Source organism: Kwoniella pini, chromosome 8 (genome assembly GCF_000512605.2).
Source record: "Kwoniella pini CBS 10737 chromosome 8, complete sequence".
Classification (NCBI taxonomy): Eukaryota; Fungi; Basidiomycota; class Tremellomycetes; order Tremellales; family Cryptococcaceae; genus Kwoniella; species Kwoniella pini.
This window is the reverse complement of record NC_091723.1, coordinates 624,676-640,504: the sequence shown is the minus strand read 5'-3', so window position 1 is coordinate 640,504 and position 15,829 is coordinate 624,676. Positions and strand designations below refer to the sequence as shown.

General features: G+C 41.1%; 8 protein-coding genes across 8 annotated transcripts; 3 read left to right on the top strand and 5 right to left on the bottom strand.

Annotated features, from left to right (window-relative positions):
- Positions 1 to 186: 186 nt before the first annotated feature.
- I206_105987 (mitochondrial 54S ribosomal protein uL29m) lies at positions 187 to 1,436 on the top strand (the record flags this gene model as incomplete). The annotated part of the gene is made up of 3 exons (XM_019156540.1): positions 187 to 712; positions 803 to 975; positions 1,038 to 1,436. The coding sequence occupies 3 exons, from the start codon at positions 187 to 189 to the stop codon at positions 1,434 to 1,436; spliced, it is 1,098 nt and encodes a 365-aa protein (XP_019010342.1).
- Positions 1,437 to 1,770: 334 nt separating this feature from the next.
- On the bottom strand, positions 1,771 to 2,364 carry I206_105986 (uncharacterized protein; the record flags this gene model as incomplete). Its single annotated transcript, XM_019156539.1, has 1 exon — positions 1,771 to 2,364. The coding sequence occupies one exon, from the start codon at positions 2,362 to 2,364 to the stop codon at positions 1,771 to 1,773; it is 594 nt and encodes a 197-aa protein (XP_019010341.1).
- Positions 2,365 to 3,132: 768 nt separating this feature from the next.
- On the bottom strand, positions 3,133 to 3,750 carry I206_105985 (uncharacterized protein; the record flags this gene model as incomplete). The annotated part of the gene is made up of 1 exon (XM_019156538.1): positions 3,133 to 3,750. One exon carries the CDS (start codon positions 3,748 to 3,750, stop codon positions 3,133 to 3,135), a length of 618 nt encoding a protein of 205 aa, XP_019010340.1.
- A 521-nt stretch (positions 3,751 to 4,271) lies between these two features.
- Positions 4,272 to 5,084, top strand: I206_105984 (uncharacterized protein; the record flags this gene model as incomplete). Its single annotated transcript, XM_019156537.1, has 1 exon — positions 4,272 to 5,084. The coding sequence occupies one exon, from the start codon at positions 4,272 to 4,274 to the stop codon at positions 5,082 to 5,084; it is 813 nt and encodes a 270-aa protein (XP_019010339.1).
- Positions 5,085 to 6,288: 1,204 nt separating this feature from the next.
- Positions 6,289 to 8,859, bottom strand: I206_105983 (uncharacterized protein; the record flags this gene model as incomplete). The annotated part of the gene is made up of 5 exons (XM_019156536.1): positions 6,289 to 6,603; positions 6,661 to 6,744; positions 6,804 to 7,451; positions 7,513 to 7,867; positions 7,940 to 8,859. 5 exons carry the CDS (start codon positions 8,857 to 8,859, stop codon positions 6,289 to 6,291), a joined length of 2,322 nt encoding a protein of 773 aa, XP_019010338.1.
- A 1,047-nt stretch (positions 8,860 to 9,906) lies between these two features.
- On the top strand, positions 9,907 to 10,553 carry I206_105982 (mitochondrial 54S ribosomal protein mL60; the record flags this gene model as incomplete). Its single annotated transcript, XM_019156535.1, has 4 exons — positions 9,907 to 9,956; positions 10,111 to 10,271; positions 10,364 to 10,437; positions 10,521 to 10,553. 4 exons carry the CDS (start codon positions 9,907 to 9,909, stop codon positions 10,551 to 10,553), a joined length of 318 nt encoding a protein of 105 aa, XP_019010337.1.
- A 228-nt stretch (positions 10,554 to 10,781) lies between these two features.
- On the bottom strand, positions 10,782 to 14,044 carry I206_105981 (uncharacterized protein; the record flags this gene model as incomplete). Its single annotated transcript, XM_070203220.1, has 7 exons — positions 10,782 to 11,315; positions 11,374 to 11,481; positions 11,543 to 11,620; positions 11,686 to 12,042; positions 12,098 to 12,200; positions 12,262 to 12,319; positions 12,391 to 14,044. 7 exons carry the CDS (start codon positions 14,042 to 14,044, stop codon positions 10,782 to 10,784), a joined length of 2,892 nt encoding a protein of 963 aa, XP_070059321.1.
- A 31-nt stretch (positions 14,045 to 14,075) lies between these two features.
- Positions 14,076 to 14,833, bottom strand: I206_105980 (uncharacterized protein; the record flags this gene model as incomplete). The annotated part of the gene is made up of 2 exons (XM_019156533.1): positions 14,076 to 14,752; positions 14,803 to 14,833. The coding sequence occupies 2 exons, from the start codon at positions 14,831 to 14,833 to the stop codon at positions 14,076 to 14,078; spliced, it is 708 nt and encodes a 235-aa protein (XP_019010335.1).
- Positions 14,834 to 15,829: the final 996 nt, after the last annotated feature.

Genomic DNA, 15,829 nt, shown 5'->3' with positions numbered 1-15,829 from the left:
CCGCGTGTCACTTGAATTTCTTTTTCCACGATTTTTTATGAATTTATCCGACAATGTTGAGCGGTTGTCTTGTCCCTCGAGCTTGTCTTCAGATCTAGTGATCATTCTAAATTGTTCAGATTATAATAAAGCATTTTTGTATCACTGCATAAAAAGGTATATCCTACCACCATGTCCATCACCAACATGTCTCGATTACCACGATTAACTAGATACGTTTTACCACGTTATTTGCATACAGAAGGTAGACAAATAGATCATCAAGGACCAACAACAATTTCACCTCAACAAGAATTAAATAATAATTCATCATCAAAATTAAAAGTTAAATTTGAATTACCCCCTACTTCTTCTTCTTCTGTTGATAATTTAGAAATACCATCACAATCATCATCATTATTATCATCAAATTCAAATTTAATTCAAAGTTCAAGACCTAAATATAATGAAAAAGGTTTTCCAATAATTAGAAGACCTGCAAGAAAAATTTCAATTTCTTTACCAAATGGTGATCCTGAACCAAATTCATATCCACCTTCAAAAGAATATTTTGAAACTTTAGATTTTAAAAAAACAAAAAAACATCCTTTATGGGAATTTTTTCATTTACCTACACATGCAAGAGCACGTATACCAACTAATCAAAATAAACCAACAGGTGAAATGGGTAGTTTAGAACCTTTAGTTAGAGATGATGCTAATTTACATAGTGGTTAGTTTTCAAAATCCCATTTAATCATGTTCCCGTATTATAATGATTGTATTTAAACTAATTTGATAAAATTCATAATAAAAAAAAAAGGTCGATCATGGACAGCAGCAGAATTAAGACAAAAATCATTTCAGGATTTACATATTTTATGGTATGTTTTATTAAAAGAAAGAAATGTTTTGGCTACTCAAAAAGAAGAAAGGAGGAGATTAAATATTGGGCATAGAGTAGATGGAGAATTAGTAACTAGACGTGCATTCCGAGTGAGTTAGCTATTATATTAATTTTTCGAAATAAATTAAATTGCTGATTGAATGGAGCGTAGTGTCGTAAAACAATGGCAAGAATTAAATACGTTCTTAATGAAAGAAGATTAGGTTTAATAGCAGCTGCTGGACCTAAATTCAATATTGAACCTGTTCATGTTCCATGGTCTGCATCAGGATCAACAGATCCAGCAGGTGCAACTTTAGCTATAAGAGGAGAATCACCCATTCCATTACATATTTTACAATCTAAACCTTTAACTAAAAAATTAGTAGGATCAGATTCACCAGGAGCTGAATCAGGATCATTCACTGAAGAACCAATTGTAGAACAAGAACAAGTTGCTAAAGAAGAAGTTGAAAGTAGAGATGAAGGTTTTGGAGGTGGTAAAGAAGCTGAAACATTTGATGAACAAGTGAAAATTACGGATGACGGAAAAGTGGAAAAGAAGGATTAAGTATAGCGCAATATTGCATATACGTTGGTTGGATGCATGTAGCTGTATTGACATTTTGCAAAGAATGTATGCTGCATTTCGGCGGAGCCTCAATGGGAGCACTGGTTGAGTTCAATGTTCCCTCGATCTTGATGATCATGATCATTCACAATATGACACAATCATGATTCGTGTATGCATGAAATCTTCAGTAACTAATTCTACGTAGATATACATATTCCTCCTCATATATGACGAAACCTTTGGAACTCGACAAGGTACTTAAAGATGCTGAGCTATAAATTAACAGATAGAATTTATGTTCGAATTACCTGCTCGAATCTATCCAAGCAATTTAAACGCTAGCTTGAGTAACTGCATATCCCGAAGCTAACACTCCTACAACGACAGCGACAGACAAGCTGCCACAAACCGTACTTGCAATTCTGCATGGAGAGCAATTTTCCTCCGCTGTCCGACAGACACACATAACACCACGGCTAATTTCACAAGGATCAAGACCTTCATCAATATCTTCGACCTTGACTATCTCAACTTTCTGTTTTCGACTTTGTAATCGCAAAAAAAGATCGTCATTTTCCGAATTCAAGTCACTGCTCAATACCTGAAGACTGTCAACTTTCGTTCGCAATTCTCTGAGTATTTTATTAATTGCATCAAAATCTCCTTTAATTGTATCTGATGTTTGGGTTTCATTTCCAACGTCTTTATTGAATTGTCTGAACATGTCTTCATTAAATTCGCTTTTAGGGAACATACCGAAATTTCTTGTTTCATCGATTTTTCTTGTGACTGCTAGATAGTCTCCGGAAGTTTTGCCCTTGGTTTCAATGGAGGCTTCATTCTCAGGAAAAAACGATCTCATAGTGTCGATTGCATTTTGCTCTGTCCAATCTTGTCGAGATGGAAAGATAAGCACACGAGGCATCTTAGCTTCAAAGTTGGAGGTTTCGCTAGACTGAGATTCACACATATTTATATCGGTATCGCTATGTTGAAGTGCTTATGCTATAAGAAGATTACGATAAGATGTGGTTCGGATTGTTGGCTCAGGAAAAGGATGTGATGAGATTTATGATAGAATAGAAAAAAAAGCCATAAATTTCCGTACTAATACTCATGATATTTATACCTCGTATTCCTCAAACCTCACACATAATCGAGTCAAACCCTTATCTTTCAATGTCTTCCCAGGAGCCGAAGCTCGAGACACTGGACAATGGAGAGTGACGACAAGTCTACAAGGCTCGCTAAGATACGTCATCTTGCTATCTCTATCCTTTTTCTGATTCGGCGAAACAGCGGCTCCTAAGCCTTCCACAGAAGCATCCTCAATAACGCGAAAATGCAGAGTTGACATCAGTGGAGCTCGAGGTCAAAGGTCCGCCATATCTTCAAGTTCTAGGCCTTTTCGAGGAAGGCTCTGGAAAAAAGCATTATTGCGTTGAGTGGGGATAGAGTAGGATCTTGTATGCTCCGGTTTTGAGCGCTGTCAAGTAGGATATTTATGCCCTCTGCTCCTTTACCATTCTCAGACACTGCATACTTCGCTCCTTTCAGATCCTCGAAGAGAGTCCTAACAATGGTCGAGGCTGCTAAAATTCTACTTAGATTACATCATATCATCGCCTTCCAAGGGATTTGTGCTGTACAAAGGATTATTACGTCTCTCAGGACTGTGTCCAGGAAACGACGATTATGCACTACATTGAGACAAAGTCGCACCGAGCACCGTAGCTAACGTAGCCATAGCCAAAGTACAGTAGACGCATGTTCCGCATGACAATAGGCAAGGAGATTCACTCTGATTTTGGTCTTCCCATAAATCTGATATAGCTTGGATGATACCACCATTCGAGTCTTCAAGATTGGCAACTCCCACTTGACGTGAAGATCTACACTTTGAGCATAGTCGATCACTATAGGAATCAGCAGATTGTCGTAAAGTGTCCCTGAATTCTTCATCATCGCCCATATTCTGTGATATATCCTTTAAACACATATCGAGAGATCGATGAAAGTCATTCAAACTTTTACAAGTGTCGTGATGAGATAATAAGTCGCTAACCATTTCACAATTCTTGATCAAGTCATTTCTGATAGATTCTTCCAGCTCAATATGATTGAGGTGCCTTTTAAAGGAATTAATTTGTGCACGGAAGTTGTCTTGTCTATCTTCCATGCTCGAGCCAGAAGAAGGAGAAGAGTTAGAGAATTGCGGTTTCCTGACGGTCTGAGAGGTATCGGTATCAAATATAGTGTGTGTGATATCCTCGGAAATGGCATGCTCAGTGTACGTCGTCTGGGGACTCATAGTGATATTGCTTATACAGACCAGCGACCCGATAAGCTGATATTGAAAAGCTCGACTCAATGATTGAAGAGACGTTTCGACAATTAAAAAATGGAGGTAGAAGTCTGTCAATGCTGTAGGAATATATACGCCGGGTTTTTTGCAGAGACCTTGCAATTGCACACGCCTAGTACTGTCCTGATATTCCGATTCGTTAAAGGACAGTAGAAGGGCCAGCTCCGTGCTCCTCGCTCGAAGGCCTCCATAACTCCAGGAATGCGTCTGTAGAACGTAAATTCTCACAAGGATCAAGGCTGCTTACCTTTAATGCTAGTAGAGCAGAGTGCCACATCGCTGAGTCACGTGAGTTTCCGATACCATCGAGAAAAGTCCGTCCGCGTAGCTAGGGGTTTGACAAATTCAAAATGGACATGTTCTTGTTTCTTCTCTTCATTGACCCGACCCATACATACATACTTTATATTACAAAAATCCTGCTCCATTTTCTTATACATAGTGCAGTTACAACTACCAACGCAAAAATGGCATCTATCATCCGCTCAACCACACTACAATCTGCTCGAATCGCACGATCACCTTTCTTCCCTACAGCAAACTTTGCATCTTCCTCTCGACATGGATTAGATTTCACTCGACCTCGATCTTTTCCTACTCCCGCCAAACCTACCACGTTGTTAGAAGAACAACCAACCAACGAGGGCGTTGCAGAACCACAAATTTCAACTGAAGCTCATGGAATTCCTTCGACATCAAATCCAAATCCTGAATCTATACCTACACCTAAATCAGCTCCTGTCATTTCTACTTCTCAACCAAAATTAACTATACCACAAATTCCAATTTCTAATCCAACAACAACAGCAAATTTTCGAAAAAATCAAAAAGGTCAACCAATAATTAGATGGACTCCAGAAGAATGTAAAATAAATAATTTATCAAATGAACAAAAACCAACACATACATTAAATGTAAAATCTACAAGAAATAATATAATTTTAAGTTTTACAGATGGATTAGGACCTATATTTGGAAGTATTTCTGGAGGTAGTGATAAATTATTTAAAAATAGTCAAAGATCAAGTTATGAAGCTTCAACTCAAGCAAGTTTAAAAATTTTTGAAAAAATTTTAGAATTTAATAGATCACAACCAATTAAAAATAAATTAAATTTAAAAATTTCTTTTAATGGTTTATTTGGTATGGGTAGAGAAGCTTTAAGTAGTGCTTTATCTGGACCTGAAGGTCAAGAAATTAGAAAATTGATTACAAGAGTAGAAGATAAAACTAAAATCAAAATTGGTGGAACTAGATCACCTAAACCTAGAAGATTATAAGTTGTAAATTTGTTAGTATATCAACATACTTGATTACTAGATTAAATTTTGTTTCGCTGATAATGTTCAATTAGAATACTATACGATGCATTCATCATCATGATCCAGTGGGCTCTGTTTGTCCATACAGGGATATCTTCTTTGACCATTTTTCAATCCGAGTTACTACCATACTAACAATTTCCCGACTCCCTTTCATTTCCTCCTTCAACACATCTCGGGACATCGGGACATCCCATTCCGATTCCTGACTGTATACCTTACACCCATGACGGCTCTTTCGAAGCCCCCTTTTCTGCGAATTACAGATATAGGGGGTCAAAAAGAAAGCCAACAAACAACGTATAAAATTATCAAGCCTTAATAACCAAAATTCCATCCAAAATTCATAATCAAAAGCAGAATGAGGAATATAATATAAGGAGACATAAAAAATAGAAATAATTGTGAATATCATCGAGCAGAATTAATTCAATCGAGTCAATTTCATCATTAAGGGATTATTGGTTGAGTATATTATGTGAGTATAGTAGAGAAAAATCACTAATCAGTCTTCGGATTCAAGCTAATGTGTTTTCTTCTAATAGATCGTAAAATTCGCATGCACCATAATGTAAAGCTACCGCGCTCCGACTAACAGCATGCAAGCTTTGCTAAATGCATTACTGACTGATCAAGCCGACCACAACCCCCTATCAAGCTTTCAAGCGTTATCACGAAAAGTCCTCCCCTCCTACCCTTTTGGCTCTTTCGAAGCCCCCTCGTATCGCTACTCAACGATCAAGGGGGTCAAAAAGTAAGCCTAAATAAAACGTCAATAGATCCCATTCTATTCAAGCCTCATTATATTCCTCTTTATTTCTCATTCACTACAAACAAAGAGTTATGCTTAGAGGAGACATCTTATCGTATGTATTTATATATTGTTATTGTTGGACATATAACAAAATGCATCTAATATGCCATGCGTGATCAACGCAACAGGGACAATTTGAATATAAACTGAAACTAAATATACAACTTCCTCCTGACCTTTTTTTGGTGTTTTATACTGCGTTTTATGCTAAAAAATGCTATGACGTGTTTGATGTGGAGTATACTACAATCAGAAAGTGTAATCGACTTGAAACGAGTGAAAAAAAATTTTAAAAAAAGATTGTTGAAGAAGAGAGATCGGCAGTCTGAATTGATCTGAGGTGAGAAATTATTTCCCACGTTTACCTTTACCTTTGCTCCTGCTCTGTACAGAAGGGGAAGGAGCGTTTTCACCCCCTTCGACAAGGTGCTTCAAAAGCTTACCGGCTCCGGGAGTACCTCTGGCGGAGGACGTTTTAACCTTGGGAGAAGTAGTCTTAGCTTGAGACACAGTTGGAGAGGAATTAGTCACCTTCTTGGCGGGAGTGTCTTTGTCAGATTTCGAAGGCGAGTAAGGCGGAGCATTGACGTTAAGCTTCTTGGTTGATTCGCCTAGGACATTGACGGATGAACCTTGAGGTGAAGCGGCTTTACTTCTGGACAACTGAACAAGATGCTGCCGGGCTAAGTCATCATGGTGCTTCGCAACGATTTCACTCACTTTCGTGCTGGTCTTTCTGCTCAAAGCACCCTTACCGGAAGGTTCTGGAGTCACAATATTTTGCGGCACATTGGGCTGGGCGCTCTTGCGAACCATTTCTGTCAGTCCAGATCCTGACCTTCAATAGCTCGAAGTCCACTTACATGTTCGCCAGAGCTATTGAACTTCTCGAAAAGACTATCGATAGTCATCACTCCTCCTGGAGTGACACCTGCGCCCACTGTTCCGTCTTTAGAGGACGAGGCCGCAGCAACGGTAGCTGTTTGTGTGGGTCGCACGTCCGAATTCTTTTCTTTCTTGCGCCAATTGTCGCTGGTATCAGCTTTGCTTGGAGAGCTGTGAGCCCCATTAAGGACTTGAGGCGTTATATCACCGTGAGGGGTTTTAACATGGAGATCATTGTATGAGCTACGTGCTTGTGGTATGGCAAATTCGTATGCCATGGTCTCGGGGTTGTATTGGAGCGGCGCCAGATCTGGGAGTATTGACGTACCGGGAACGGACTCGGAAACTTTTGGGAAAAGACCATCGTTAGATCCCGGAAGGAGGTCTCGACTGGGATCGCTGAGAGCTCGGCTCCATAAAATGCGGTACGGGTCTTTGCTGACGTTTTCAGCGGGTGACCCTGGGATAGGTGACAATGTGTTCAAATCTCGAAGATTTTCCTGTGATCTTGAAGGGCCAAGGACAGCTTCACCCATCTTCGGCTCGAGCAGCGACGTTTCAGATGCTCTTCTTCGGAGCCTGTTGCTTGCAGCTGGATTCACGTTCTCCTTGTCCTCATTGTCAGTCTGATTTAGACAGCACAAGTCATCAGCATGCCTGAAAGATCCGTGAGTCGTATGAACTCACGCTCTCTATCTTGGTAAACATGATGGCAGAGCCCTCCTTCGGCGGGATACCCTTGATCTTGATTCCGATGTTTTGATACGGGTCTCGTATGACCAAAGGTCTCGAGTGATGCGTCGTGCCACGAAGAGATGTATAGCTGGTATGGTCTGTGTAGGTGCTTTTTTCATTGCGGCCTCCTGCAGAATTAGGATAACCGCTGGAGCCGGAACCAGTGGTACCGCTGCTGTAAGTACCGGAAGATACTCTTCGACCAGCTCGGACTCCAATGTCACCGACAGTAGTGCCGCCAGCAGCTCGAAGGCCGAAAACATGCGAGAGATAAGCAGACTCGTCGGCGACAGTAGCATCAACTCCACTGGTATTAGGTCTCATTGTCAGCTTGTTGGTGCTGAGTGCATGTGAGCGAAAGCCAGTGATTGAAGCTCACCTTGGATTTCTGGCATAGGGCAGTGAAAGCGGTCCATGAAGTGTAGGGATCATTCTTGGAGTAGTACCAGCCATGAGCTTTGCCGTACGGGTTGATCGAATCTGTTCCTGTCTCCATGAAGAAAGTGACTTGAAGTCGTATTCATCACCGCTGGAGACCACGGGCGTGGCCTGTATTCTTCTACTGAGATGTTCCCTGGATGGCTTCATAACGACCGGGGCTGTGTCCCTGAATTGCGGTACGAAGGTCTGCATCAAAGGGCGTAACGGAGTGCTGTGAGCATCAACTATACCCTGTTGTCGAAGCGGGAAAGGAGTACTTTGAGGGCCAAGGAAGATTTCAGGACCTGAGCTGGAAAGAGTACTCATGTGAATGTCTGAGCCGGATGTAGTATTGCTCTCGAAGGACTGTTCGGCGTTGGCAGGTCGATAGGGACTTAGAAGGTGTTCGTTGATTTGTCTTTCTCCTTCATCTCCTGAGTCAGAGAGATCGTCTGCTTCGTTCTCGCCGTATTGATATTGAAAGAGCTTTCGAGGTTGATTTGGGTTATAAGTTGCTACCAAAGGCTTCGCTGCGGAGAATGATATTCGTCGATGTTCCTTAGGCGATGATCGATCAGGGTTAGGAGTATTTACAAGCGTCTTGCCTGATGATGAGGAAGTGTCGACGACTTTAGTAGTAGGATCAATACGTCTATCGCCACCCGTAGGGTAGAAAGAGGCGGAGCTGACGTCAGCCGAGTCTTTTTGCTTTTCGATGGAAGGTGAGGCTGGCGAAACAGCCTCGATAATAGAGTCCTTTACAGCGGCCATAATCTTGATTGGGAGACCAATGTAGAGTATATATAATACAGAGAAGGTTCTTTGAGTTACAAAAGAAGCGGTATCAGGGATGATTGAAGTCAAAGTGGTCGACGGCATGGGTAATTCAAGCTTCTTTGGAGGACATCAAGACCGAAGTATCGGATGTTGTATGATGAGAATGTGTTGAAGTGAAGTCCGTGATGTGAATGGGATGAGACTGAGGAGAAGACTGATGGAAAAGATGAAAATGAAATACTGGATATGTTGAGAAGAAGAAGATGAAGATGAACGATAAGATGAAGATGAAAGATAAGATGAATCGAGAATAAGCGTCTGATTTCAATGTTGATAGTGTGGGAAGTCCAAAGGAGGTCAATGCTGTAATCATATCAACATCAGTCGCGTCAACTATAGAATCATTCATTCAACTCTAAGATACGTCATCGCGTCAGTCCTTATCTGTCATTTAACGAATCGAGTAACACTATCAATGTAGATGATGTGATTCAACTTGATCGCTATTTAATCATGTGGAAATTGCACTGTCATAAAAGATTTTAATAGAAGCCACCCCTCTTGCAGTCGCAAAGTCGTATTCGAAGGATATCATCGTAATTAATACATCCTGAACTGTATCTCATTATATTGATGCCAATGCGTCCTGCTTTGGTACCTACATTTGCATCACACAACCTTGAAATCAGGAGTTTAGATGACCAATCCTATCAACTGGCTGGTCAGTCATCTTGTCTTCGGAATGAAGTGTCATGATTCAGAGGCCGAGAATTGTCGGAAGTGATCTTGCGACACATTTCTGGGATCGCCTTGGGATGAAATTTTCATCTTTAGAGAGCAGCGAGTCTCTTGCAGTATGGTAATTATTCAATCACTAAGCTACTAGTTGCAGCTTTTTCTCAAAACAGACAGCTCATTCAAATACAATTGAAAGGGAGTCAGATCAACTGAACTTGCACAGAATCGTTTAAACCCTCTTTACGTAATCATGAAAAGCTTCCGTCCTTTGTATATCTTCGAGAGCGCTTTTCGAAAACAGTAGTAGTGACAGATCAATAGAATCATATATTCCAAGCTTACAATCAATTGATATAATTATCTCGATCTGATCATCGATACAAAAGGAAAGTGAGGATAGAGAATAAGAAAATGTTCGGAGCATTTAGACAAAGTTCAATATCATTTGGAGGTTTATTATGGTAAGTTCAATATTTCTTTTTTCCAGCAAAATTACAATAAATGTAATGAAAGATCTAAAAAAATATATTGAAAACTTATAAGAAATATTCATGATCAATAATTTACAAAAGCTAAATGATTTTTCAAATTGTGTGTTTACAATAAAATTAATAGGAAATCACCATGGAGATTATCACCAACTAGAAAAGCTAATCAACGTAAAAGATTAAAACAAGTTGATTCAGTTATTGCTGCAGTAGCTGAATCAGGTATAATAACTAAAAGTTTAGAAAAAGCTTTATCATTACCTATGGAAAGTGAAATGTTAGCAAAAGGTTAGTTTTCAATCCAATCAAAATCAAAATTCCTATTAAAAAGAAATACAAGTACTAAAGTTCATTTAACTTTACTATAATTTTGTATATAGACAAATATACAACGTTTTCAAAACATCATAAAGGATATAGGAAATCTCAACATAAAGTACCTAAATGGACAAGGGTGAGTCTCACAATCTAACCTCTGCTTATATCATCAGCTACATTGCCTAACTCATCCTGATGTACTTTTGTTTTGCTTGACAGTTAACACTACGCGAAAATCCAAAAGGTTTCTAATCTACTTCTCATTATCATTTATATATACCATTCATCCAACCTGCATGTACATTACATTTCACAGTGACCACCTACAACATTCATTAGGAGAAAAATATATATAATTACATCCTGGAAGCGGGCAAGCTAATCATGAAGTACTGATCCTATTCGTTATATGTAAAAGCTAATATACAGGATTGCGAAGTCGATTGCTACGCATTACAAAAATGACACCAAATTCATCCATCACCTCAGTCCTCCCCAAGGGAACATACCTCCAACTCCTCCACCGTTATACCAGCTATTACCGAGATTATACGGTATCGGAGTACCTGCGTGAGGGATGTTAGGTGTAGGACTGAACGCCCGGGTGTTATTCCATTGTTGTTGAGGGAAAAACATTCCTGGTTGACTGTATGGTGAAGGAGACATTGTAGGTACAGGGTGAGGAATTTCATTATAAGAAGGTAAGCCGTAATTGCTGTATGGATCATTGGTGGGATATACAGTTTGCGTAGTATTTGGGTACACGTTCGGAGACATCATACCCATTGATGAACTGGGCTGGAAATGCATTGAAGAAGAAGTGTGATCGTATCCTGGATTAGGAGAGAGTGAGAAAGACGATCTCGAATCTGAGGGTCTTGGTCGAATTCCTTCGGTATATAGTGATACTTCGGGTCCACGTGTGTGTGATTCTCTTCGATTCCTTCGATGTTCCCTTTCAGTGTGTTGAGGAGAAGTAGGCAATTGACTTGGTAAATCGCCAGCTCTAGGTCGCTGCAATAGTTTGGCGTTAAACCGACGAAAAAGATCCAAAGTAGGTGTAGTTGCTTACCTCGTCAACCGATCTTACGATCCATGCGGTCAGGCATTGCATGACTGATGGGTTTTTAGCTTGACGGTGAAGAACCGGACTAACAGTACACTGAGTGTAGTCAGAGCTCTGTTCAATCAATCCCTTCGCCAGTCAGTATTTACAAATACAAAGGTATAACTGAACTTACAAATTGACCAAATACCCAATACTTCAGGTTAGTCACCGCGAAGTAAAAACACTGATTCTGGACACAATCATCGTACACCTATTTAAGGTAGGATTAATCGACGATTTGTTAGCATTGGATCATGAAGGAGATCCAAATCTTACTTGAGCCTGCAGTAGATTGGCCTGTCCTACATCTCCCACGCACGTCTCGCTGTAGAACCCCCACCAGCTCTCTCCGTTCTTGCCTCTAGCGAATTCCTTCATGACGCTTGAGTCGATAACCGAAGGTGGTCGGATCTCAACGATCATGGCTCTGTCCATATCATTACTCTTGTTCACTAACACCATTGTACCGAACCCTTCCCACAAAAAGTGTGCTTTTGAAAGGGTGCGAGCGAAAGACGGCGCCTCATAGGTTGAGGTGAAGTGTGGTGGTTCAGGCGATGGGATGAGGTGAAAAGTGAATGTTGATGAAGAATATCTCAGCATATGTAATGTCGACACTGCCGTTTGAAGTATCTGGGCACAATGGATAATCAGCCTACCGCTGACTTTTATACAAATTTTGACTCACAGTTCCCGTTACCCAGCTGAGCAGGCCCAAATCTTCAGCTTGACTGATGTTATCGTCAAAGAAATCAAGCGTATCGAATCCTTCAGCAGGCAATGCGAAAATCCTAGAAGCATCTTTCAGTCAGTTTCGCAACTTCCGGTCTGCCCCTACAATTCAAATCTCACTGGGTTCCCCATCGATTGGCCACATCAATCGGATGTCTGGGCACATTCTCGTCATGCCCTATCTCAATGACAAGTCACATCAACTCCGGTCCAAGCAGATTCGTATGGTGGAGTGGAGAAACGACTCGCAATTTAATATGCTTCTTTCGAAGCCTCTTTGATTTTCCCAACTACCTAGCAGTCTCCCTTGCATCCTAGCATCCTCTGCTAAGTTCAATCGTCGATGCCATTCCCAGCTCATCTCATCCAATCCTAAAGACTGCTTACCTCCCCATATACTCAAACGACGCTTATCTGAGCTGCTATTGAGAGGCCACCGGTCCCAAGAGGGAATTTGAACATATCGCAAGTATGTGTACAGATCATCCGCCGGAAGAATCAATGAGCGGCGATTCGAATCGGACGCTCCTACGGAAGATCTGACTCCTTGACTTCTTGACTGACTGCGTACGTCTTGCTGCGACGTTGCAGTGGCGGAGCTCGGACCTAAAGAAAGTGATGAGAACAGTGAGCGGATTCCTCTTCCATCACCACTACCACGAGCATTATGAACATTTCTACTGATTGTTCTGGACAGAGATGCTGAGTTCAGGTTCGGATCAGGAACAGAAGAAGTTGAACCCAGGTTATCTTGGTCATAAGGCCAAGGGGTGGGTTGGTGAGAGGCTCTTTTTTGCATTTTTCTGGTGGTTGGTGCTGTGACTCGCGATATCGAATTGACGATAGGAGCAACGTATGACATGGGTCTAGAGGGTAAGGGTTTTTCGCTTCCTCGAGTGTTTGAGGTATTTCTCAGATCAACCCGTGAGTTCAGATTGGAATCACTTCTGAGAGCGGATTTGAGCCGATTAGGATCAATTGCTCTATGTCTGGGTTTCTTCCTCCCCAATCTAATCACTTCGATCGCTTCTCCAGCAGGTCCAATACCGGCGGTAGTGCCAAACGATGGATTCCATTTTTGTCTATCATCCAGAGTATCATCTGAATCGGAGTTGTCGAACGCAGATATATTTGATCTGTTTGATCTGTTCGATCTCTTTGATCTTGTGGAATCGAAAGACACCCTTGATCTGATCGATCTGTCACTATTAATCTTCTTGACGGTCGTAGAAGACCTTCGAGATTGTGTATACGGTGTCGGTGGTCTTCGATGTTGGGAAGATGATTTGGAAGTTCGTTCGGCTCTCATGGCTTCTTGAGCAGCTTCTGGCGTGGGATAAAGTATCTCCCTCGATGAAAGTTTGCGTAGTCGCTCGTATCGTTCGTCTGTTGTCTCGAGCGGCAAATCCTTCGAGATTGGTCTAGGAGTTTGGTTCCCTCTACTGACATTCTTCTTGATGGGGCTTGACAGAGATCGTATTGGATTCCTACTTAGGTGACCATCTAGTAGCTGAGGAATAGGTTGTACCAGGTAAGCTTCATTTGTTCGAGGTGTAGGCGTCACGCTATCTCTGACTCTGTTTTGTACTGCCGGTGTGGCGGGAATGAACCGTTGGGATCGATTGACCGGGGGATGATGCGCAATTGTCTGATTTCTAAGTGTATCAAGTGATTCTTTTCTCTTTCTTTGAGGTAATGTATCTAATCTAACAGGAACCATCAAGTGGTCTGTAGAAGGTGTTCTTCCATGGCCTCTGATCGAAGGTCGAATGGATGAGACACTACCCGTTCGAGTATGACTCGAACCTGGATTTTGATTTTCTTGCTTTTGATGATAAGCTTGACCGTGGATGGTAATGTGATTGTGTTCACTGGTTGGTGAACCCTGTACGTGACGAGCCATTGTGTCTTCTGATTTGACAATTTGCCAAATATTAGTATTGGTGACTATGCGCGTGCAGAGAATTTTCCACTTGCAGATGATCTCTGGAAGTCTGATCGAAAGATCTTCTAGGCGGATTCCGTATTCGTCCTTCTCTCACTGACAAGTGAGTAGAATGCCGCGCTGATGTACTTGCTGATCGCCTTTGTACTGGTCTATTGAAACGGCGATATTCCTCCGATGAGCCACTGTCTTCGTCGAAAACTGTCTGATCTTGCGAAAGTGTATGCTGTTGATGTCCAGGTACTCTCTGGGAAGTACTAGCGGATCTATGATTTCTTGGACGATAATTTGATGATGTTGGTTCAGGTGTCAAAGCTCTCCGAGGATGTGCTTTAGGTGAATAGTATTCGTCAGGTAGTCTTTCGTCAAGTGAAAATCTTCGAGGCTGTTCTCGAATACGATCTTGATGATATGCTTGTTCGTTTGAATACCTTCTTTGATTTGCCCTAGAACCCGATCTTGGAGGTAGAAAAGCAGTTTGTTCAGCTTGTGGACCCAGATGACTTTGTTGATGAGAGGGATATTGAAGTATGCGCGTTGATGAGGGGTATGACTGAGGTGGATATTGAACCGGCTGGAAGAAGGTTTGCGACACTCCAGAAGGATATGGTATAAGTGGCGGTGGAACAGGTGCGGGTTGAACTATTATTGGACCAGGTGATGGACCTATCGTAGGTTGATAGATCGGAAGGATAGGTCGAGCAAAGACTACTAACGGAATATAAGAGAAGGGATTAGTACTGACATGTATACTCAGCGATCCTTCAATACAATGATACCTTGGTGAGGCTAACTCACTTTGCCTTTTTAGAGATTTGTTATGACAGAGCAGGATTGTGGAAATGATGGGTTCAAAGAACAGGCGACTTGACAAAAAGCAAACAAAATGGTTGCAATAGGAATAGTGAAGCACACAGAGATATCTGGAGTACAGTGAAACGACTTTACACTCTCCGAATGAGGATGTCATAGATCAAATCAGATGACCTATCAGAGTAGGTTCGTCTGAAAGTCAAGTGGAAACAGTCTAAAACGCCGGTATTCCGATTGAAGTGGAATATAATCAAACACGACTTTTACACGCCATGTATTCAAGCGGAACGAAGAATGATTGAATATCTGGGAGAGGGAAATAGCTAAATATATCTCTTACCTCTTGAACCATAAGGATATATTCTAGTTCTATCACAACAGCAATCACAAATTGGTCCACAACATGGATCATCACAACAGCAGTCTGCCGAGTTATGCTACAAAAACGAGAATGTTATCAGTTACACAGGATTCATGTTACGTTTTCTTCTTGATAGTGGAGTGAATATAAGGGTCTAGAGGTATATTTGATCGGATGAGTGAAATGTTATTAAAGGGTTAAGTGAATAAGGGTGACGTACAGTAGAATAACAAACTCCCATTTTTATCGCTCTTTCTGGGGTGTTTATAAAATTGTTTTTATCAATAGAAAAACGATTGAAGTAATCTAAGATCCCTATATGTATATACAACTCGCAGTATTTTCTAGATTTAGAGGTCGTGTTTTTCCTTGTTGTAGAATTAGTCAATCAACTTTGAATTCTAAACTGTCCTTGTCCGGGCTCTTGGTTCAAAATCATATCGGTCTGTGCAAATTGCAAAGATCTTGGAGCTTGATCTAATTTTATGATACGCCCTTGAATCTTATACTACTTGCTATGGCCATCTTCGATCCACTTTACTGAACATATTAGAATCTGTTCCACATCT